Genomic DNA, 24,550 nt, shown 5'->3' on the forward strand with positions numbered 1-24,550 from the left:
TTTATGGTGTCTGAGTCACTTAATTAATTTTTATTTACAGTTTAGATCAGTGCTGTTTCCAAGCATAAAGTCAAAAGAACCATTTCAAGTACGTAAAAGCAATATATTTCAAAATGAAACCCTTTCAATTTTCTTCTTTCTCCATTTTTGGCTTGAAACGTGCATATTTCACCAAATGGATTGAGAGATTAAAAAAGGAAATCTCATGTTTTCTTCATGGTGTTACTTGTTTCCCTGTGTATGCTCTGAACAGACTTTTTGGCCTTCAGGAGAGCCCTTTGTCCAGCAAAATGTGCTGGAGCAAATTGCCAACAGCTCTTAACGAACACGTCCGAGTTTAGAAAACGAGGGTGAAGGAGACCTGGGGTGGCCCAGCCCCTGGAGAAGGTCACAGCCCAGCTGAGAGCCCTTTGCTGTCTCTCCTTGGCAAGAGCCAACAGCCTCAGAGCATCCTCGTGTCAAGCTCACAGCACCCAAACCTGTAAAACATCATCACCTGCAAAACCAGCACGTTTCCTGCTGAATTTTCATGGAATTGGCAAAGACAATAATTTCTTTTCCCAGGTAATCCCTGTCTTTAGAAGATACCTGAGCTGAGGAAGCTCAGCCTTGCCCAGCACCACACGACTCAGCTGCCCATAACCAGAGGTCCTGCCATTTCTCACTTGAGTCATCTCCAGCCACCAGGCCCAGCTGAATCATCTGTCTGACACCAAAGGCAATTCCCAGATCCACTTTCCAGCCCCTCTGGATGAACCAGGTTCCACAGCACTGAGGAAATCACCTGGGCCCAACCATTGGAGCCCTCCAGAGCAGCCCTGTCCATCTCTCCCTGTCCCACATTGCCGTGACCTTTTGCTGTTTCTGGTCAACATTTTCCACTCTGACTCGCCAGGATTTTCCTGAGGGTTTCCTGGACAATCCGTCTGTGCAAAGAGGCAGAAAGTATCACCTCAGCTGCTCCCAGACTAAAATTTGGATGAAGAAGCTTGTAGAGCTCACTTGGAACAATCTCAGGGAGATCTCTGGCTTCCTTTGAAATAAAGGATCATTCAGTATTTGGTCCACAGTAACCAAAATAAATTGGAATGCAGGAAAACCAAGCTCTTGTGATTCTACCCTCAACCAGGTGGAGGACAAGTTTCTCTTGGTGGCCATGACTTACACCATGGGACAAGACCAGAGTCACAGCTGATATTTCTGCCTGGCTCAGGGAAACAGCATCATCCAGGAAGGGACAGGAATCAACTGACTGTGCAAGAAACAGTCCCTTCCAGGAAAAAAATCTCCAGAAGAACGCCACGGGTGTCTGTCATTGCCATGGAGCCATTTTCAATCTGCTTTTTTTATGTCCCTCCTTTTTTTTCCCCCTCTTTACAAGATGGGAAGGGATCCTCCTAGGATCTAGGTTTAGATGGGATATCAGGGAGAAGTTCTTTATTATGAGGGGGATAAAACACTGGCACAGGTTTCTCAGGGAAGCTGTGGCTCTCCCTGGATCCCTGGAAGTGTCCAAGGCCAGGCTGGATGGGGCTTGGAGCAGCCTGGGATAGCTGAAGGTGTCCCAAGATGGTTTTTAAGGCTTCTTCCAACGCAGGCTATTCCATGATTCCATGATTACTTGGGCAGCAGCTGTGAACAGAAAGGTGCTCTCTGCCCTCCAGAGCAAGAAGGTTTCTAAGACACAACTTCACCCTTAACTCGTGACGCAATAAATTTCCATTTTTACAGATGGGGAAAGGGAGGAAATTTGGCCCGGGGTCAGCTGTGATAATGGAGGAGTTCTTGCCTGGCAGCACCTCATTCATCTCATTTCATCAGGCACTTAATCATCATTTAATCCAAGGATCCTCATTCATCCCGGATTCTCAGAGCTCTGCGGGGAGTCTTTCAGTGTCATCCGAGATATTTCAAGCTGGGGGCCTGGCAAGGACAGCTCCGAGGATGGCATCGATTGTCTGCATCGAGTTCCTTGACCCTTTCCTTTGGAGAGCTCCCTTGCACCAGCAGAAAAAGCAGAAGGGGGTTAAATGGCCCTTATGAAGATGAAATAACCCAATGGCAGCACATCCATTTATTTAGATCATCTCGCTTGTGATCCTAAGCATGAGAGAGAGGAGTTAAACCTTTTTTGAAATCTTCTGTTGGAAGAACTAAGGCACATTCACAGCGTCCGGAGATTCATGAGGACACAGACACCCGAGAGATTATATTTAAATTTTAAATAGCTCTGGTTGATTGGGTCAGGTCCTGTTTAATGACACAGACTGATGGTCCTTCAGGTTGGGGTGGATTTTTCCTGAGGATTCTGGCACCAAGAAGTCATTATGACATGAGGTAATTCTGGAGCAGATTCGTTAGCCCCCAGACAGGTTCAGGTCGTTCCACATACCTTGTCCATCCCTCTGCATCCTTAGATGCCCTGGATGGGATAGAAGGAACGTATCTGCCTGGCTTCCTGCTCATGATCTTTCTGTATCAAATGACAAGAAGGTGCAAAAAGCCCCACCCTGGAGCTCAGATTTGTACAGAATAGCTTGAATAGCACTGTAAAAATTAACAAATTGAAAAGCCACAAAAGGGGAAATGGGGAGCACTGATCATTAGAGTGTAAGACAGAGTGAGCATCCTAAAACAGGGGAGATATTCCTGTTGATATGGCTTCTTTTGGACACCAGGGTCAGTTCCTCACCTACAGCCAAGAGAGCAACTTTTGAGTTCAGCAAGATCAAGCACAAAGCACTGGGGAAGTGGGAGAAAAGCCTTTCCTGGAAGACAGACAATTGAAAATTCCTGATGCTCAGTGCCACCAGGTGTTTCTCACATGAAATAAGTGGGGTCAGATTTTCCATCCGTGTGCCTGGGGCACTGGGAAACAGAAGCAAACCTGGCACGCGGAAGGATGAGAGTTACATTAGCCCAGGGCTGGAGTTCTTCTCTCCTTTCAGCAGCAAAATTCTTGTCCTGAGATGTTCCTGAAGCACCTACTCAGAGCCATAAGGACAGGGGAGAACATATTTGCAACAAAAGATGACCACGACAATCTGGTTTTTGCTCCAGGAGGGTCAAGAACAAGCTGATGTCACAAGCACCAGGCTGAGCCTTAAAAAGCAACAGGGCCCTTGCAAATCACTCCAGTGTCCGGGACAAAGTCATCCAGAGATCTGCTCCAGCCACACTCCCAGCCTCCAACAGTTCCAAAAAACCAATTAAAGGGCTAAAATCTTATCAGGACCCACAGTCCTTGTATATTTTTGGTTCAGGCCAGCTTGAAAGGGACAGCTTGAAGGACTTTGGGGCATGAGGGGCTAGAAAGCCTCATCCAGAGGCACAAAGGATTCGTTTATGGGACAGTAATTACCGGGCAGTAAAGGACATTAGTTTGAAGTTAGTAGGGTTCAAGATATTCCATTATTCGTCATGCACCCCATTTGCAAGGATATCATTTCAAAGTGATGGATTCAGATTTAGGCAAGTGATGCTGGAATGGGACAGAGGATATACTTGCTGTGTTTTATGGGCATAAAGACATCCATAAATTTTGAATGTTAAAAAGGCATTGCAAAGAGAGAAAATATTTTAGCTGCCAATCTGGCTCTCTTTATTGCTGAGGGAATAACTCCGTAGGATACAGGAGCTCTCAGCTGGGAAATCTGTCCTGCAACATGGCCAAAGGATTTTGGGATCTGATCTGAAACCCACTGAAATCAGCAATAAGAGGGTTGAGGATCTGCCACCCACAGCAAACTGCTAAAATGTAAACCCTAAACCCTGCCCTTCCCACTGGCAAAAGGAAAAGCTCTTTCCAAAGGTAGGTGAGCCCTGAAAAAGCAGCTGCTCAGTCAGGTTTTCTTCCCAGAGACTGCAGGATGGACGGGTGTGTTGGAAAACTCCCTTTGCACACCAGAACTGGGAAAGAGGAGGAGCGCTGGGAGCTCCCTCAGCTTCCCATCACATTCTCCATGCAGAATTTGACACACCAAAATCCTTGGGGCTGTAGGTCCCGGTGACACACCCAGAGCCTACCACACGACTGTAGAGCCCAAACCATTACAACAGCTTTAGAAGGGATGAATAAAGAGAAGGAAGAATAAAATCCCTGTGTAGATTTGCCCCAGAACTGAATTCTCCTGTCAGTCCCACAAGTCAGCCCAAAGCAGGAGGGATTTGCATCTCCCCTTTGGAACAAGAAGCACCCAAGTATTACCCCAAAACAACAGCAGAATGCAGGATCACATGGCTGAGAATGTGCTGCCTCTCCAAAAAAGAGTCTCAAAAATGGCATTAGACTTGCTATTAGACAATGTAAAGAACATGATCCTACCTCAGCAAGAATAGAAAAAGAGGAGCTATTTCCTCCTGACGGTCTCGTTCCAAGAAAACTTGGAATATATGCTTAACGTTGCAGACAGCTTTTCCTATGCCTGCTAAGCACTTCTGCTTGAAACAAATATAAACCTAATTTCATTTTATATATACCAACAAAATGCAAATTGCAAGAGCAAGAGTCTGGAGTCTTCATCCTTTAGCTCATCTGTATCCCAGGCTCCCCACTTGCAAACGGTGAATGTCTGCTCATGGGTTTTCTATTTTTTTTCCAACCAAATAACTTCTGCCACATTGTGTTTCTCTCCTGCAATATAAATAATGTTCACTTAACAGTGAATGCATTAGAGAACTATGTTTCCATTGAGTTGTCATTTCCAGAAATATTCTTCTTTTGGGTAGAAATTTTCCATTCTCAGTCTCGGCTGAAGAACAGTTTTTCACCCCACTTATTTCTATTTTTTTCAGGATATCTTGCTCTTATTTTTAATTTTAAAGTAACAGCAATATCTCCCAGTAAGAAATGCACTGCAAACACAGATTTTTCCCCAATCCCTAACTAGAGATTAATTTGGGGGCCATGTATGACCCAGCTGAATTTCTGAGAACAGGTCAGCAGCGTTAAGGTGAATTTTCACTGGAACCAGTGCAAAGCATCAGGAACGGCACAGGGAAGAGGAGGGAAAGAGGAAGAGCCCCCAAAACTCCCAAGATTTCCCAGCTGGGAAAAGCAAAACCCTGGAATTGCTGCTGAGCAAGGTGTAAACCTGGCATTGAATGGGGGAAGAGATGGAGACAGGGAGAAAGTCTTCTCTTACTTTATTGACTTTCATCCTTTTTAAGTGTTTAGACAATTCTCAGTTCGGACAACTGAAACAAAACCAGAGAGGGAAGAGGTTTTATTCAAAGTTCTCGCATGATTTCTTTCTTACTTTTTCACTCCGCAACTCAAACAACTCAACATGGAAACCAACTGGGTTTTGTCAGCTCAAATAAACCCAAGAAATCCTGCCCATCACACAAAGACTCGCTCAGTTCATGGTTGCTTTCTGCCTTGCTCCTCCTGGAAGGAGTACAGGATCTAGGCCAGCATCTTCATCCCCTTCCCAGCCCTAAAAATAAACAGCGCTTGTTCCTTGCCCCTTTTGCTTCACAAGATCTAAGATGTTAAATATTCAAAAAAGCCACATATAGAAACCTGATTCATCTCAATTATTCTTGGACATTTTCCTCCTGAAGCACAGATACACCAAGGGATGAAATAATGCCACGAAGTTTGCTCCTCCACAGCACAGCTCTGTGAGCAGCAACTTCAAAACCCACTGTTGGCTAACAGATGGCAAAGAGGGCTCAGTGATGGGATGGGTGGTGGAAGGTTCCAGATGAGATTCAGTACAAGTTGCATAAACTGTCAGTTTTAAGTTAAAATGTCCACTAGGACGTTCTTTGCCACCATCACCTACAGGATTTTTATTTCCTGTGTGCATCATGAGATGAGAAATACATGAAGTTACCAACAGGCTTAAAGCCACACACTCCCACCTCTTTTTATTGTTTATAGTTTCCTACTTTTAGGTGGAGTTTTCTAGGTGGTGTCCGAGCCCTAAATCAAGAAAAACCATAAGGAAACTCTGGTGTGAGTTCATGAGAAGCCCTAGAAATCTTTCTGTTTGGATTAGTGCCCTAAAACTTGCCAGGGAATGAGCCCATGCAGGAAAAACGAGCCTATTGCTGTTCCCAAAAACAGGTTTTGAAGGCATTAAATGAAAATTAATGGTTACTTTTGTCTTTGATATTCCTATACCTCCCTTTGCACCGTAAAATAGGAAACATCAAAGTCTGTCTCACAGGGGTGTTGTGAAATTGAGTTAATGTTGGTGTGAAGCTCTCAGACTGCAGCAATGAGGTCCATAAAAAAGAGGCCTGGAAGGAAATGAAGATTCCCATGTTCAGCCCACGGTTTGAATAAGACTGTAAATAAGACTTAGGGCTGTGCACTGAACAATAAAGATGGAAAATGAGATTAGAACAATCCCTTCTGCCACCTCAAACAAAGCTGGAGCCCGGTGGAGGAGTGTGGGGGTGATCAAAGAGCAGCCAGGCAGGTAAATGCCAACGTTGCCCCACTGCCAACAAACTGCTGGGCAGAAAATGGGTTTGGGGCACCGAGTCTGCTTTGCACCTGAGCAAAACACTCTGGGCACAGAGCAGGTGCCTGGTGGGATGTCCCTGTTCCAGGATTTTCCCCACTGAGTGTTTCTGTGCTCCCAGGAAGGTCATCTCCTCCCGTTCATGGTCAGGATGAGGCAGACCTGGAGCCTTCCTCCCTACGTGCTGTACCCCTCAGGAGCTGAGCCCTGAGAGCAAACAGAGCTGGGACAGGACCCACCAGGTGTGTGCTGCATGCACAGGTGGGAAAGGCTCAGGGACAGGTGTGTGTGGAGGGGCAGGTTAATGTTTGACAGCGTGAGGAGGCCACGTGCACCCCGGGAGCACAGGATGAACCACGTCCACCCCACCGGGCACCTGAGCTGACCTCACCTGCTCCGTGTGCTCCGTCACCGGCCTCTCACCCTCTCCACGGATGACAACAACCAAGGGTTTTCCGTCAGGGATGGGCAGGGCAGGCTGGCTCAGAGCAGCCCAGCTCCTCAGCAGATGGAGACCCATAAAATTCCCCCCGGACTCAGCACTCGGGTGCTGCGCCCAGTTCTGGGCCACTCACAAGAAGGACTTTGAGGGGCTGGAGCGTCTCCAGGGAAGGGAACAGAGCTGGGGAAGGGGCTGGAGCCCCAGGAGAGGCTGAGGGAGCTGGGAAAGGGGCTCAGCCTGGAGCAAAGGAGGCTCAGGGGGGACCTTGTGGCTCTGCACAAGTCCCTGACAGGAGGGGGCAGCCGGGGGGGTCGGGCTCTGCTCTCAGGGAACAGGGACAGGAGGAGAGGGAACGGCCTCAGGCTGCACAAAGGCAGTTTCAGCTTGGACAGCAGGAAGAATTTCTTCCCAGAAAGGGTGATTAAACTTTGGATGGGGCTGTCCAGGGAGGTGGTGGGGTGCCCATCCCTGGAGCTGTTTAAGAAAAGACCGGACGTGGCACTCAGTGCTCTGGGCTGAGTGGCGACCAGGTGGAGGTCAGTCACAGGTTGGATCTGATGATCTCTCAGGCGTTTTCCAACCGAAATGATTCTGTGATGAGTCAAAACAACTCCAAGGACCACAGCTTTGGGGTGCAACCCTAAAATTAACCTAAGTAAGTTCAAATTCAGCTTTTGCAGGCCGGGCCATCACTCCACACGGGCAAGCACAGGGCAATCAGGAAGAGTTATTAACAGAGAAAACATTTCATCCAAACACTGCATTTTTAAGGATGCTCTGACTCTCAGCTGGCTCCATCTGCCCAGAAATTGAGTAGCACAGCAGCAGGAGAGAAACTTTTTGCTGGATAGTTTTTGTTGACTTCCCTCACACACATTCCTCCTGGATTTATGTCAACCACAACACTTCAGTAACTCAAGCCAAGTTTGCCAAAACCTTTCCTTGAAGAAAGGGAGCATGGAGAATATTTTACGTGCCAGCATTGTTAAATTGGAACCTTTAGAGTCTGGTCTTTTCTACTTGAAGGGATGTCACAGTTTAATTTCCCAAATAAAACCGAAGTGAAAAAATTAAAATTGAGAACATTAAAAGCTCAAAATCATCATAATCCAGATTAGACAAAAACGTTACTCCTCATTTTCCCCAGTTGTCTTGCCTTTTTAATCTGCTTTTCACACGAAACTCAGTTCTTTCAGTGCGTCTGCACGGCATGAAACAATTCCCTTGATTTTTCAAGGAAGCTGAAATCACAGTGATTTGCACAACCAAAGCAGTTGCACCACATGCATTTCCATACCTCTCAGACAGCTAAATTTAACGAGTTAATTACGTGGGGAGAAGAGGGGAAGTGTAAGAAAGGCTGCACCTGGCAGCAGCCAACCACCCCTCCTTGCTCCAGGAGCAGCTCTGGAGCCCTTTCATGAAGGATCTCTTCATCCTCCGTTCACCTGCTCACCTGATGTTGGAACAGGCTCACAGATCTCAGCCCGTACATTTTGTCCCCATCTTAAATCCACGTTTGAAAAAGTACAATAAGTCAAAAAAAAACCCAAAAAACGGAGATAGCTGAGAGGTTTAATTACTTTTATCTCTGTCTGAGAGGCGCTTTCAAGTATAGCCAGGGTTCCTGGAATTGCAGTCCCAGTGCCAGGGAGAAAATGAACAGCAAGAGACAGGCTAAAAAAATCCAGGATATTTGCCTGAAACACAGCTCGTTTCCAAGAACGAGGCACAGCTAAGTCTGGCTGGGGCTGGTCTTCAGCAACGCCCTTCCCATCACTCTGCTCCAAGGTTACACCGAGCCTGAGCTCAGGGATTTACGGATCTTCCCCACACGCACAGCTCGGGCTGGATGAGGTGGGAAGTGGCAAGAGGTGGGTTTGGTTCTGCTGCATTTAATGAAGGCACGGGGGGAGAGGCTCCGCATCCGGCACAGGCTCCATGCCGGAGCCGGTTCCCTAACGGAGGAGCTCCAGAAAAGGCACAGCTCTCCAGCCTCCAATTCCAAAAGCAAACTGAGCATCCCAAGAGTGATTTCCATGGAGTCACCTTCGCGGGGTCTGCAGCACTCGGTGCGCGCCAAGCCCCGGGCGCTCCTCGGGCAGTGCCAAGGCAGGGCAGACAGCCCCGGGAGCTCAGGTGCCAGCTGAGATCCCAGCCCTGGGATATTCAGGGCAGTCAGACACGAGTGGAGCCCTTGCCCGGGATGCAGCTCTGCTGAAGGGTACCAGCTCAGCAGTTTCATACCTGTCGCCTGCGTCAATGCCGCGGCTCCGGCAGCGGGGGGTTCTCTTCAGCTGGGGCTCGTGAGTCCTTCACTCAAGGCACGCAGAGAAACCAGGGGGATGCTCACCCCGGTTCTACTTTAAATCTCTTACACATTTCGGTTTGGTTTTGCTCGAGCCCCTCATTTGTAAAGAGGAATCCGGACCTAAGTGTGACCTCATGAGTCTGGGGATGATGAGCTCTTGTAAGTCACAAGCTCCTCCTGGACAAGAGGCAGCACCCAACACTTGTGGCTTTCCCTGCACCTCACAGACACCCATGCACTGCCTGGCACTTGGATGCAAACACCACGGGGCTCTGCCTCACAGCTCAGTCCCTCAGGCCACTCGCCTGCAGCTGAGCTGCCCACGCAGTGTTTGGAAACACTGGCACAAGGCAGCTGGATTCCACAGATCCCTTTCTACGAACATTCCTGCAAAAAAAAACATCCAAGAGGCTCAAAGTACAATGGAAAGTGCACAACAGACACACACCAAGGCGTCGTCTCTGTCCCTCTCTTGAGCTGTCTTCACTCTGAGTCACAGTGGCCACTACAGGCTCCTTCCCAACCCCACCTCAATCCTTCATCCCAACACCACGAGGGTTCAGGTGGAGCTTTCCCCAGCATATTCACTGCAATCGCAGCTCCAGTCGTGTTTCCTACACCAGCAGCAGGGCCAAAGCAGTGCCACCACAGCCAAACATGAGCTGTATGGGGAGGCAAGAGGCTCTGCCCCTGCAGCACAGCCCTGAGCAGTGGGGCACCCATTAAATGCCAGCCCATGGAAGGGGCAGTGGACAGTGACCTCTCAGTGGACAGTGACCTCTCGGTCCCACCTTTACACAAGGTCCTGAGCAGCTTTACAGCAGGACTCACCTTTCCATGCACCTCTCCTGCAAGGACATCCAGCCTCTCTCTGTCACCATCCTCTTTCCACGGATAAGGATCCTCTTTCACAACCCACGTTACAATCAGTTTAACAACCCAGCAGCCACGGACAGGAAGTTCTTCTCTCGATCCTCTCGTATCTCCAGGCCCTTTGTCACATGATAAGCTCATGGACACTCTGCAATGTCAGCAGCAAGGAGTCCCAGACACCTCTAAGGTGGCAGATCAAGCTGTGCAGAGCTGGGTGAACAAGGCCTGGAGGATCTCCTGGAGCTGCCAGTGATGCTGGGAGGATTTTAACCGAGCAGTCCAACACCATCGCTACCAGGAGAAGGGAATTACTCCCTCCTAACCCCCCTGGCAGTGGCTTTACACCACAGTTCATGACACTGACCCCTCGTCCCTGAACAAGCTCAGCTTCTGCCGAGCTGACAACATCCAAGGCAGGTTTGGTCCACACAGAAACCTGGGAAGATCAAGAGGAATAAATGGCTGCAGCACCAAGGGCCCTGTTTTGCAAAGTCACTTTCCTTGATCCCATCCATATTTCAGCACAGCTCCAACTGAGCCCCATTAATGTAATTGATTCTTAATGGCATTCTCCAAGAAACCATGGGAAGGTTTTAACAGGCTATTAGATGGAAATTAAGCCTCACCCAAACCTTCCTCCCGTGGAACAAAGGTTTCCAAAGATGCAGGGGGGCTATTCCATTCCTGCTAATGGACAAGAAGGTTGATTTGAGGAAAAGGGACACTAATTCTGCATTTTCCACCCCTCACAGTGGGACACCAGAGGTTTGTAGTTACAAAGAAAGGGTTTCTCATCCTTCCCACACAAGCCAGATCAGAGGGCAGCCCTAGAGGGATCAGAAGCAGAAGTGCTGTTTGATGAGCTGGAGGGCTTCCAGGTTCCAAAAAGGAAAAATAAATACAATTTTTGTTTTCTTTTGTCCCCTGGGCACCTTCATGCCAAGCAGGCCTTGGCTGATTGCTCAGACGTGGCCTTTGAAACCCAAAGAGCTGAACCTGGCCTGAGGTCACAGCTGTGGCTTCAGCACTGCTGGACCCCTGGGGAGGCTTGTGCTGCAGGAAACCTTTACAGCCCCATCCCTCTCCTATGGAAAGAGGCACCAGGAAAACACTCCCAGCTTCCCCCTTCCATTCTTGAGCCACAACTTTTGAAAATCTACCTGTGATTCCAGCAATTCAAAGCAATTCAAGATCCTGAGCACTGACTTTGCCGTGGGGGACGTTCCCCTCTCTCCCTTCAGCCACACCTGCTCCGTCCAAGGGGAGCAGTGTCACGCCACAAGCCAGCGACAACACTCATGGACATTTTGGCTCAGAACATGTCACCTCCCCCAAAGGTCCAATCCAGCCTCGGGTTCAGCTCTGACAGACACCCACAGTTGCAGTTCTGCGTGTGCCACGCCATGGATTTAACACATTCCCCGTGGAACACGAACGCCGAGCTCCGTGCAAGAGTCTCCCACTCACTGTGAGTGAGCAGCTGCATTTCTAGGAGATGATGCTGTTACCATCTCTTTTACTTCTGATTCAAATTCTCCACACTTTAACATTTTTAAAGACTTATTTTTACTTCTTTTGAGACGTTTTAAACTCACTACTTTTCAGTGCTGACAGCCAGCCTCCTTCACGAGTACGTTACAAAGTCAGGTACCAGCGCTGCCTTCATTTTTAAAGAGGTGGAAATGTGGAAACAAAGGGAAAAGCAACAGCCTAAAATCCTTGATCAGCCAAAGACATGAGCAGAAGAGAAAAACAGAACACCCAAAATCCCATCCATTGCCCAATCTGCTCCAGAAGAGAACTAGAACTGCATTATCCTGGATCTGCCTCAGCATTAACTGTTCCCATAGTCTCATATTCCTTCATGCTTCAAATTAAAACAAAAAATTGGATGAGGCCGAGCTTCCTTTGTCCTTTTCACCCCTTGTGAAAGACAGGGGTTACCATCATTTTGTACCTGTCATAGTTGAAGTTGTAACCTGAGAGAGAAAAAAATTAAATGTTTTTTAAAAATAGGCTTGGGGTGGTCCTGTCTTTACAACTGGTAACCAAGCTGAGCATTTCCAAATCCTCTTTTATTGTACCTATCCAATTTTAGGGCTTTATTGATTATTACAGAAAAAGACATTTAAAGAAGATTGGGATTCCTCCAGCCAGTCCTGGAGGTAAATTTGGCCCCAGAACTTCAGGAATTTGGAATGCTTCTGCCCAGGAAGTGGGTAAATAAGGCTGAGATTTGGCATCAGGAGAGAAAGAAGGTAAAATTTTTCATTTCAGCACATTTCCCAGGGCAGAGATAAGCTGCAGAGATCTGTGGTGAGGTTATGGATGTTATCAGCTAAATGATTTTGAACAGGTACAGCATCACTTACTTAGAGCACATGGATATGAACTTCTGAAAATAATGGGATTAAAAAGAAATTCAAGGAGTTTTCTGGACTTCAGCCTTCCTCCTGCAGCCAGAGGAGCCAGGATGCAGCAGTCCATGTCTTTATCAAGCCGATACTTCACCTCATCTTTTCTCCACACCTATGACCCTCAGGAAAGGTGTTACCCACCCACCAGCAGCCGACACTGCAGATGCCTTCCCCATGCAGAAATAACTCCCTGCAATCTCACAGAGCCTTTGGCTGCCGCCCTTCTCCCAGCGCTGGAGGCCAGAAACGCAGCAGAGATTTGTCTTTGGCACTGGGAGGGAGGTTTGTTAATGCTCCTCCCCAGCAGGAGAGCTTTCATGCCTGACTTGCGGCAGCTGGACGAGCTCTCAGGTCTGACTGAAGCCTCATTGAGGACAGGGCCACCCTCTGATTAGATAATTTCACCTGCCAGAATCTTCTCCTCTGTTCCAAATCCTGCAAAGTTGGGAGGCTGCGGCCGAGATCCTCCCAAAGCAAGGTCAGGGGAATGTTCCACCAGGGAAAGGGAGCAGTGACACCCCTGCAGCACCTGGTCTGAGGGTGCCAGACCTCCCTCCTGCACAAAACAAGGCCTCCTTTATCAAAGTGACATCCCCATTACCAGAAACCACCTGGGATTCATTTTAAACGAGTGACAGTTTTCAACCCCAGATCTTTTCCCGCAGCTGAGGCTCGCGGGGTTGGAGGGCGCGCTCAGCGCTGGAGCATTGAAGTTTCTCTCTGAGCTGGAGCAGGGAGATGTTTGATCTTTGAATCAGACATTAAGAGATGAAATAGCAGCACTCCTATTGATACTGGTTCGTGTCTGAACTGACACAGCTGTATTCCCAGGTCAGGCTGTAACAGGCTGGATCCTGCTCCCGAGCCGTGGCTCCCGCTGGATTCACAAGAAATTACAAGATAAAGAAAAGGACAATTATGAAACAGCCTGTTCACATTTCCACCTAACTTATTCCAGGGAGCACCAGGGAAAGGGTCTAATCATCCCCCTTCAAAAAAACCCATTTCCCCTCTGGTGGATCTGAAGATGATCTCAAGGCTGCTTTGGTCTCAAGACCCAAACCAGCCCATTTCAGCTGGAGCAAATGCTTGTGATGATTTCCATGGGTTAATTACATTTCCATTAGTGAAGAAGTTCTAAAACTTCATTTTCGTCACTGATGCTTTTTGAATCCTACCAAACCATGATTTCCTCTTGGCTTTTCCTTATCTACCTCACCCTTATGAGACTTTGCTCTTAATTTTAACTCTCTCAGCCTTTTCATTTCTCCTTAAATGGACATTTCTTTGACCCTTGAATCATTTTTGCAGCCTTCATCCTAAGCTCCCATGCCCAAACTTTATTTAAGGATGTTTGAGAGGTGTTTGAGAGGGGGAAACTAAGCCAAAAGAATGAAAGATTGAACTGTCTTCCTTCTTTTTCTTCTTTTTAATTGGAAAATAAGCTGAGAGCCCCAATTTAAGTTCTTTTAAGTCCTTATTGTACCAGAAGCAAGCTACATCCAACCAAGTATTTCTGATTATCAGAGTTCTTCAGCCCCGGAACATTTTGTAGCTGAAAATGTCTCTGTCTCCTCCAAGCAGCTCATTTTGTCCTTCAGTTCTGTACTTCTACACCATCCCATGGACCATCAACGTGCTCCTAAAGCCTCAGCCTGACTCTGGGAGCTCCCAGTTGTGCAGGGCCCTACAGGGAACTTGTGTAACGAGGCAAAGGAGGGGAGTCAACCTCAGCCCCTCTTCAGAAACTTCCCTAAGGAACGACCTTCTGCCCACAGGTTCCTGATTTAGAGCAGCCCTGCCCTCTTTGAGAGCCCCGAGAACAATTTCTATTCCCAGGGAAGCCCAGCACTGCTCCAATCTCTACTCCTGATCCCTTCCTTGCTTAAATCTCACCCAGCCCAACCTGAACTGACTCGAGCTGAGCCAACAGCTAAACCCATTATTGTCTAAAATTGGGTTTAACTCAGGAGTAACCTGAACTTCTTGCTCCAGAGGGAGGCTTTTAAAATTCTGCAGCTGATCACGAGAACCACCCACACAAACACACCCAGCCCTGCAGCCAGCTCGGAAACCAAGACAACTCCAGCACTGACAGAATAAGAATATCCACCAGAAAAGCCTGACCTGTTTCCTGAACGCTCCACCCTGAGATCACCGAGAAAATGAGTTTGTTTGGTTAATTAATCCTAAACCCATGACAGGTGATGTTTGTGGCCACCAAAATATGGGAAAATGGAGGAGGGAGGAGACACCATGGCGTCAGGCATCCATTTAGCTGATGCTGACCATGCCAGGAAGGAAAGGTTTCTCCTGTGTATGGGTTAGGTGGCCGTGCTCCTTTGCGAGGATCAGGGGATTTTCCAAGGCCTCTAAGCTCACCCCACAGGTTTGAGGTGTGCCACAGGAAGCAGGACGTTCTCAGCCTGAGCTGCTGGGCTTCCCCAGGGCAGAAGAGTGGCCTTCCCACAGTCAGGAGTTCATCCAAGGGAGTCATCCTGAAGCCTGACCTCATCCACATGGGATCCCTTCCCTCCATCCCACCTCGGTCAGACCCTTCAGCACAGAGAAGATGCAAGAGAGCTGAAGTTAAGCAAAAAATCTTGTGGAATTGTGTGGAAAAGCATCTCCAGGTGCTGATCCTGGACTTGGCTTGACCTGGAATTCACAGATCCTCTGATTCCAGCTTTCAGTGCTGAAGCCTGGCCCTGGCCACAGCATCCTACACACCTCGCTGGTGGTTCAGCAAGAACAGAATGGAAAATCAGTTTTCCAAATCCAAGTTTTCCAAATCCAAGTTTTCATGATGTTTTCAGAGAGCCCTGAGGAAGGGAATGGCCTGAGACCACCCAAAGCCTTTGGGGTGAGATATGGATCCAAGGATGTGTGTGCAGAGGTGACACCGTTGGCGCTCAGGCTTAGATTACCTTTAAAACCAGGCTGATTTTCCAAATCCTCAGCCTTTTCCACAGTCACAAGCAGGTTCGTCTCCTCTCAGAGGAGCATTTTGCCATCCAAAGCTGGTCCTTTGGGAACTGGGACACAGCAGCAGAAGCACCATTTGAGAAACAGGAGTCTGAGGTAACCTGCACCCTCCTCCTCATCTAATTATGGGACAGCACTCACACCACACACAGGAGTCGGGTATTTTGGGCTTGGCGATTTTTTTTTTTTGGTTTGTTTTTAAACTAGGAAGCATTAAAAATAAAAAAAATTAGAGCACTTCAGAGCTGCAGTTTGATTTGCTGGTTTGGGGTTGAATTCCCAGTGTCCAGACCCAGCTCCAAGAGCAGCTACCAATGTTTTCCACCTCTAGGTGCCCACAGGAGACGGTTGCCAGGGCAGGGTCACACATTAGGAGCAGATCCCAAGGTCCAGAGTCCTCTTCCCACCTGCAGGCTCCCCAGTTGCCTGTGCAGCTGCTTCCCTCACAAGGGAAAATATTTCCCCGCCACCCACCTGCCTTTGAGAGCCATAAAATCTAAAAATACTGTCTGGACTCTGGACTAACAATCCTGCCTGCCTTTGATAAAGCCCTGGCTGCCATGAGAAGCATCCCTTGCTTTCACTTGGGATGATCCCTTCTCCTTGGCAGCTGCCCAGCTTCAGGGAGAGGTGACCACCCCCAAATACTGTCTGGCAGTCCCCTCTTTGTGAGCACAAATCTTCCAGGCAGCACAAACAGGCACAAAACAAAGATGGAAACCTGGATATTTTTGCTCCCTCTCTCTTTAATAAAAAGGGGGTTGTTCATGCCTCAGCTTCCTGGCTCCTCGTGCTGTTCCATCATTATCACTTCCCATCCCAGGTACTCGATACCTCGCGGTCCCTTTTAATAAAGTAAGAGAGCAGCACATCAATCTCATTATCTGCTTGCCCTTGAGAAGTTCTCTGACCTGAAACGTTTCGTTTGCCACCACCAGAGCAGAGCCAGAGAAGGATAATTTCTGCCAGGGAAGGGCTGTCCCCACCTGCAGCTCCTCTGAGGGGCTGGGACCATCTGCAGCCTTCCTCTAAGCACAGCCCCGAGTCCTCCTCTGCCCAGGAAAGTCTCCTGATTTAGCAGCCAGCCACACAATTACTCACCCACCCGCTTCTCTCAGCCTGCCTCCAGCCATCCCCCACCAAAATCGATGCAGAAAAGCCACTACAAGCAACAAAAAAAGACACGAGCCCTAATTAACACTCCAAGAGGCTCAGCACGGCCTGGGTCCCCCTTTGCCAGGAGAAACAAGCCCAGAGAGAAAACAAGATCCAGTCCCAAGGAAGCTGCTGCCCCACTGGGCAAAAAAGGAAACAGGGACATTTGCCAGATGGGTTTAGAGCCCTCAAACTCTTCCTCCCTGTCCAGGGTCTTCTCTGAAGGGAATGGATTCTGCAGCTTCCAGGAGCCCAGACAGCCAAGGGACAGAGGATAGGAAAACTTTCTGTTCAACCTGAGACCTCCTCCCTCCCAGTTATAAACTCTCTCTGCTTCAAAAAAGAAAATTTGGTTGCTTGCCGTCCTCCCTTGCTGCCCTCACCCCCCAGCCAGAACACCGGGTAACACCTTGCAGGTGAATCCCTGTGTCTTGTCCACCTTTATCTGATTTAATTTCAGAAGGGACCCTTTGCTTTTCTGAGCGCCAGCAAGTGTCCATCCATAACCAGAGCATAAAAGAAATTGAAAACAGGGATCAGCTGCATTAAAACCCATAAAGGCTTTGCTCTTGGCATGACTCATGCACGGTGCTGACAGCGCTCGCCCTGAGTCCATCAGCACCCCGACCAGAGGGCTCCTTCTCCTGGGGACAGCCAGCCAGGACAGAGCTTGTCCCTTCTCAAAGTATCCCTTTCCCCAGCTCCTGTTGCTGCTCTGCTTTGCTTTCTAGCACAGAAGTGCCAAAATTTCCACCTCAGGAAAGCAGAGGGAAATCTGCACTTCCCTGCTCTGACCCCTTCATTGCCTACATCTCCAGACCCACAGCTGATAAACAAAGCATTGAGCAACCACCTAAAGGGAGGCTGCAGGCCATCCAAGAGGGTTGATTTCATCTGAATTTCATTTTTCTCATTAGCTCTAGGGTTACTTGCAGGTGGAATATAGAATCAAAGGATCCCAGACTGGTTTGGGTTGGAAGGGACCTTAAAGCTCATCCAGTGCCACCCCTGCCATGGGCAGAGACACCTCCCACTGTCCCAGGCTGCTCCAAGCCCCAATGTCCAGCCTGGCCTTGGGCACTGCCAGGGATCCAGGGGCAGCCCCAGCTGCTCTGGGCACCCTGTGCCAGGGCCTGCCCACCCTCCCAGGGAAGAACTTTTTTCCTAATATCCCATCTAAATCTACTCTCTGCCATTTTGAGGCCATTCCCCTTGTCCTGTCACCCTTGTAAACCAAGTACACCAGAGCCAGTCCCACAGGACCCCATAGCTCAGATATCCTCATTTAGGGGCTTCTGAATGCTCAGGAACATGCACATGTTAAAAAAAAAGAAATGTTGGAGCCAAAGCATCCATGAATATTTGCCAGCTTTAAGAATCCCAGGCCTCAACCAGGCATTTCCTTCTCAAATACTTCCCTGCTCTCATGTCCCCCCCCACACCCTGTCTGGGAGGTACATCCACCTCAGAGGGGAAGAACCGAGGTCCAAACCTGCTGCACAGCCCAGGCTGGGTGGTTCCTGTGCCTCCCACTCTGTCAGTCATTGCTGCATCCAAGGCTGCTGCTCCTCAAACACAGCACCAGGAATAGCAGCTCCCACTGCCCACATAGCAGGATGATCCTGGTAACCAGCAACGCTCCCATCGAGGATGAGCAGGGCTTTATGCTGTCACTAAATGACTTGCCTTCCAAATTATTAGCAGCATCAGGAGCTGGGAGCACATTTCTCAGACAATCAAGATAATTCTGGCTTTTGTGATTTGTTCCAGACAGCCTGAGACATCCGTACCCACACCGAGACTTTGTGCACATCATTTGGCAGCTCCGGGCCTGGCACATGCTGTCTCTGCCAGTCCCACCCAGAGATCCAGGCAGCTGATCCAACTGGCTCAAGAAGCCACCAGGACTCTTCGAGAGTGTTTAATCCAGGCTGATTGGAAGCCAAAAGGAATTAATTCTGCTCATAAAGGACAGAGCATGATCCTGTCAGGCGCTCCGTTATTTCATACCAGCCTTTAGCCACTCTTGGTGTTGGACAAACATCACATGGTTGTGGTCACTCCATGAGGACATGGAAGATCTGGGAAAGGAGCAGAGCAGCAGCAAAGGCCTGTGGTGCACAGAAAAGCCCTCAGGTCAAGGGAGGTTGGGCAGCATAAATCTCTGACTGGGGAAATGCTGGCATTTCATAAAACCATAGGCATGCAGAAGAAGGAATTCTTCTTCCAGCCTTGCTAGAAGGCACCAAGGGGAATCTCAGGTAGCTGGTGATGAAAAAGGGAGAAGCAGCTCCTTTCTTGGGGTATGGAATTAAACCCTAAGGCCCGTTATCCATGATATGATGAAACCAAAAGGCTGAACAAGCCCCAAAACACAACTGCGCATGGACCCCTTGGACATCACGGTTTAAAAGCCTTTTTTTCCCCCTCAAAAATCCCTAGATATCTGAATTTTGGGAACCAAAGATCAATGTCATTTTATCATGCCTTGTTCTCCATTCTTCCCCTCAGCAGGCAGCACATGACACAGCTCTATGGAAACCCAGCAGTTCTTCAGGCTTTGCATCCAAAGCCCAGGAAAAAGCCTCCCATGAACTCCAAGAGGAGCAGGTCTGAACCCCCCAAGCCCTGAAGCAGAGCTCATGGCTCCAGCTGAGGAGTCTGAGGACAGGACAAATTTGTTCCCAAGACAACTGTGGATTTCTGAGATTTTCAACCCAAAACACGTTGCAGCAACAGAGTTTAAAAATCCCTTTTGCCTCCACCTTGGAAAAAGTGCATTAAGATCATCCAGTCCCAGGCCAACTGAGAACCTGCAATTTTGTGTGATTTAGAGCTGCTAATGGGTGATGTCATCACTGGAGCCAATGCAATCCCACAGAAACATGGAAATAAAATGAGCAGGACCTATAAAATATGTGTTTTTCTCCCCAACAGCAACAGGCCCATCCCAGCAGGGCAGCTTCCATTGAGACGCGTCTACAACTGATGGAGATCACAAGAAATCACTAAAAAAAATTACAGGGGAAACCAAATCTTGCAAGAAGAGCAACCTATTCTTTTCCCAGGCCTTTATTAAGAGCAGATCCGCAGGTTTCCTTGGAAGCAAATGAGAAATAGGCACCACAGCATTGCTGGGGAAAGAAACCGAGGGAGTGTTTTCTGGAACAACAAACCAAAGCCATTTTGGGCCACTATCTGTTAGACTCGAGTTTAGCTCAATAGGATATTGATCCTGGCTGCACGGAACACAGCCCTGATGTATTTCCTGATTAACAAGTTCTGCTGTCTGCTTTTGACAAACAAAATCTCCTTCGCTGCAGGTAGATAAAAAATATATTTATCAATAATTCCAGGGTGCAGGCATTGAGTAGCAATCCAAAAAAAGAAAGAAAAAAAAAAACAGAAAAGGGTTGGAAAAAGCAGGTGGGAAGGATTGCTGCATGATCACTGGAATATTTACATAAGGCTAAGTTCAGTCGATGCAGAGCCTTCCCCCACAGCCTCCTCCAAAACACACCCAGACTCTGGCTGGCCTTTTTCCTATGGAAACAGAGAACGAGAGTAGAGCTGCTCTTTGCTTTTCTGGGGCTTAGCTAAAAGCTGAAAATGAGATCAGATTTTTCTGCCATTCCCCATTTACCTTAATAGAAACGGGCACTCGGCCGGACTAGCTGGTACACAACCCTGTGTGGGGCATCATGGAACGTTGTCATGATCTTTTGTGCTTACAGAGAAATAAAAAAAAAATATAAATAAAAGGAGAGGAATCAAAATCCCTCTTTAATATTGAAGATCAATGTAAAACTGAGCTTGGGAACTGAGCACTGCCTGGGAAACACGAAGTAACATTTTCAAGTTGAAATCTTGCACATATGGCAAAGGGAAGCTTTTGATGGAGTAGCAAAGTGATATTTCAAAAACTGATGTCCTACCTATCTATATTTATAAGAACACGTTAAGGACTGGCTTAGCACTGTCCTTTTTTATTATTCCCTAATAAATTACAGCTAGATCATTTTTTGAAACACAGATCCGAGTCTGCCTTCCACAGAAGTGAAAATGAAGGTCCCACTCATGTCACCACCTTGCAGCCCCTCCCTGGAGGGTCTGCCAGCAGTAAATTTCTTGCTCCACAACCTGACTTTAAAGTCTTGATGCAGAAATGAAGAGGATTTTGGCTCAAATAAACACCCCTGCCCAGGTTTCCCCTCTCAACCAAGCTCAGCCAGGCAGTGGGCACGTGAAAGGGTTTCTGGCCACTGAAGGAAACCCAAGGAAGAGGAACTCCAGGTTTCCAGCACAACCCCATGGCAACACAGGAGTGAGCTAAGAACTTAATCAGGATCTGGGAAATGCAGAGCAAAACACACCAGGCAGCAGAGAAAACACTAATTCAACCCCCTGTGTGAAGCTGCAGAGCTTTCAGTGCTCCCTCCACCTGGGCTGGAAATATTCAGGAAAGCATCAAACCAAGCATGAGTAACTGTTATTTTCAGTACCTTCCCCCTAACACCAAAAACCGGGCACCAGCTCAAGCGCCTTGTTAAATTACAAGGATTAGAGGTCTGGATTTCCTCGGTGGAGATGACTCTTGGACTTGACGCCGATGAGTTCAGCCTTTGCCACCCCTGCACTGCTGCCTGGTGGGAAGCCCTTGTACAAGACAATTTCAGCAGGGCCCAGTTGGTGTCACCATTGGAAACAGCAGCGGTGACGTTAACAGGATGGCACTTCAAAGGCACCCGCGGGCTCGCAGATGGCACCGGGGGTCCTTGTTCCAGCTTGTTCCAGCTGCCTCATTGAGCTGATATTCCACAATTATGCTCCAGGATCAAACAGTGCTGCAAACAGCTCCCACAATGAACCCAGCACCGGGGAGCCGCCGGAGGCACCGCGCGTTCCGGGGGGATCCCGCGGCCGTCTCAGCCGCTGCTGCAAAACTTTGAATGTCTCGGTTGTAAAACAAAGCCAACAAACTCTGGAGTCTTGTGTTTATGAAGAAAAAAAAAATAAAAGGAATACAAGCCATGCCTAAACAATATGGCTGGGATTCAGAAAAGCTTTTCTGTAGAGCCTTAGCTGTCAGTAGAGAACCACTGGAGTCAGCTGAATCCCAGCATACACTGGAATGCTTTGCTGTAGGATAAATTCAACCAATGCCAAAGCCCTTTCCAGAATCAGGGCCTTGATTTTATATTTTTTTTTAACGTGTGGAGCTAACTAGGAATCAGAACAGAGTGTCAGTGAGAATAATTGTAGCATCTGTGCTAATTCTCTTCTCATCCTGGTACCCCCCGTGCTTCTAAGTATGGAAATCTGATTCTCCTTGTGCCTCCACTGAAGTTTCTATTGATTAAATACCCAGCCCCAGCAGCAGGAGAATCAAGCCCTGCATATTTATTCTCTTCCTCTTAATACATCAAGAATTCCCTTTGGCCTCTCAAGTGCTGTATCACAGGGTGCCCTGAATGCAAATGGAATTACAGTGATCATGTAGCTAATGAATACATTTGTATATGTATGCAAGCATTTCCCTGCTCCACACCACCACCAGGAGCAGGGAATATCCACGTTCACCAGGCAGGGAAGGTGTGTGAAAGGATAGATTTGGGAAGCATATCAATACCAGGAGCCAGGCTGCAGTTTCTGGGGGAAAATGAACTGAAATCCTTCCAAGATGAAGGCTGCAAGCTCAGGACCTCACGCAGACCTTTGGATCGTTTCCTCTGAAGCTTTAAAGGCCAATTTGTCAACTAGAAGTGTTCATGTTTATGTTTGCATTATCCACCTCTCTTTATATAAATAGGCAGAAACTGCTGCAATGCATAATGTAAAATATCATCAGCATTTTCAAGAGAGAAATCAGTGATATCATCTCAAACCAGGGTACAAAACGCACACGCAACCTTTTCACCTCCATCCTTAATAAGACATTTTGAATTCTTTTCAAACATCTTCGAGTTCTTTTGAGAAAAGTTATGTTACAGGGGAATAAATTCATTCCTGCAGAAACCTGGCCAATTTCAGAGTTGTAACAGCCTAAAAACGGGATGCATTTAATTTGTTAGCACACTCCAGGTTGACTTTTAAAGTCATCCTGTAACGTCAGAAAAGAAATTGATTTAAATCAGGTTCAAGTGCCAGTGGCAATTAGAAGCTGCAAAGTCACGGAAATGTCAGGAAGTGTCGGGATCAGATACGCACTGGAATATCTACAAAGAAATATCCTCAAAACCACTTTTGAGTTGGTTCAAACGCTTGGCAAGTGATTCATTCAGCACAAGAGCCATTCTTTAGATTTACTCCAGCCAGAAATGCAGGGGTTCAGTGCTGTTTCACTCCAGTCAATCCCAGCCCAACCCAGAGCAAACCAACACCACAAAGCAGAGCGAGAGCCCCCGTTAAGCTCAGGGTGAGGGGAGGTCGCTTACCCTGTGAGGACCACGACAAAATCCATCACGTTCCAGCCATTCCGCAGGTAAGAGCCTTTGTGGAAAACAAAGCCCAGAGCGATGATTTTGATACCAGCTTCAAAACAAAATATTCCAATAAAGTACGGCTCAGTGTCGTCCTGGAAAAGAAGGAAAATTAAAGGAGTCAAGGAGAGATCCATGCTCCTGCTCTGATGACCAGCCCTCTAAACAGCTACAGGCACCAGCTTCACACCTTTCCCACTCTTTGAACAGAGCTGAATTAGAAGGTTTAAGTTTACTGGAACTCAGCTCAGAGAGGAATTTCATTATCATTTCTCTGAAATTAATTTTCTTTTCAAATTGGCAATTCCATTGGCCTTCATCCCGATGGTTTCACCCCACACTTTCCACCTTGACGGAATGTTCCGGAGGGAATTTTGATGCGGAAATTTTGCTCCAAGGGTATATTTAAATTAGAGATCACAGATTCCTGGAGTTATTGGCACAGAAGGTGCTCCACAATTCATCCAGGAACATGAAACAAGAGGGTGTCTTGGGCAGCAACAGCTAGCACAGCAAGCCTGACAACACTGACAGGAAATTATTTATTTATCATTTATTCCATCAGTTCTTTCTTCGCTCTTTCTCCTCCATTTTATCAATTTTCACAGCTGCAGCCTCATTTGTTTTCCTTTCACTGGGGATCTGGTTCAGGGAGAAATCCCCAGTCCCTCCCATGAACAGCAGGAGCAGCAAGATTTGTGTCTCAGGTCCATGGTGCAGACTAACACATCCCTTGGGATGGCAGATTCGTGTCCTAGCTCACTACAGAGAAAATCAAGCTCAGTCTCCACAGTTTTACTAAGGCCTTTATTCCATCTCTGCAGCAGATCTCGGGGGACTAGCCTCTATTGACAGGAGTTTCACCACAAACTCGGAGCCAAATGGAAGCATCCACAATTGGAAGGAAGATTTGGGCAAGAAACGGGAACAAAGCAAGAGGTAAAAGCAATGGGCATCAATTTCAAGAACGTGCTCATCAGCTCTGGCACCAGTAACCAATTCCAAATGTGCCCTAAATCCTGGTTTTCAGCTGAACTCAGTGGAAGTAAAGCAGCTGTACCCAAAAAGAAGCAAACTTCCACATTGAGAGATTTGAAATCCTTTTTCCAGTGGCTTTGGCATTTCTGGCCACCAGAACCAAAGAGCTGAGCTGCTGTTCGAGGCACAGTTGTTTCTATTTTGCAATTCTCCCAAGGACAAAAGGGGATTGTTTGTTCTCTGATGGAAAAAGAGCAGGGATGTTGAGGCCTGTGGCCCCAGAACCAAGGAAGAAGCAGGTTTGACACAAGCACGGCAACTCCCGCTCAGCTCCGGCACAGACCCGCACTTCAGGACAGCACTTGCTCCAGAAATTAAGGTTTTCACCCCTGAAAGTTGGGCCTGGTCAGCCTTGAGAGGTGACACAGCTGAGA

At 47.8% G+C, this 24,550-nt stretch overlaps 1 protein-coding gene across 1 annotated transcript in view; it reads right to left on the reverse strand.

Annotated features, from left to right (window-relative positions):
* LOC104688232 (voltage-dependent N-type calcium channel subunit alpha-1B) overlaps positions 1–24,550 on the reverse strand; it is a 261,393-nt gene that overhangs the window by 227,684 nt on the left and 9,159 nt on the right. The window contains 1 exon segment of the mRNA XM_010397632.3: positions 23,094–23,233. Coding sequence (XP_010395934.3) covers positions 23,094–23,233 — 140 coding nt within the window.

The sequence above is a fragment of the Corvus cornix genome, chromosome 17, assembly GCF_000738735.6.
Source record: "Corvus cornix cornix isolate S_Up_H32 chromosome 17, ASM73873v5, whole genome shotgun sequence".
NCBI classification, from domain to species: Eukaryota; Metazoa; Chordata; class Aves; order Passeriformes; family Corvidae; genus Corvus; species Corvus cornix.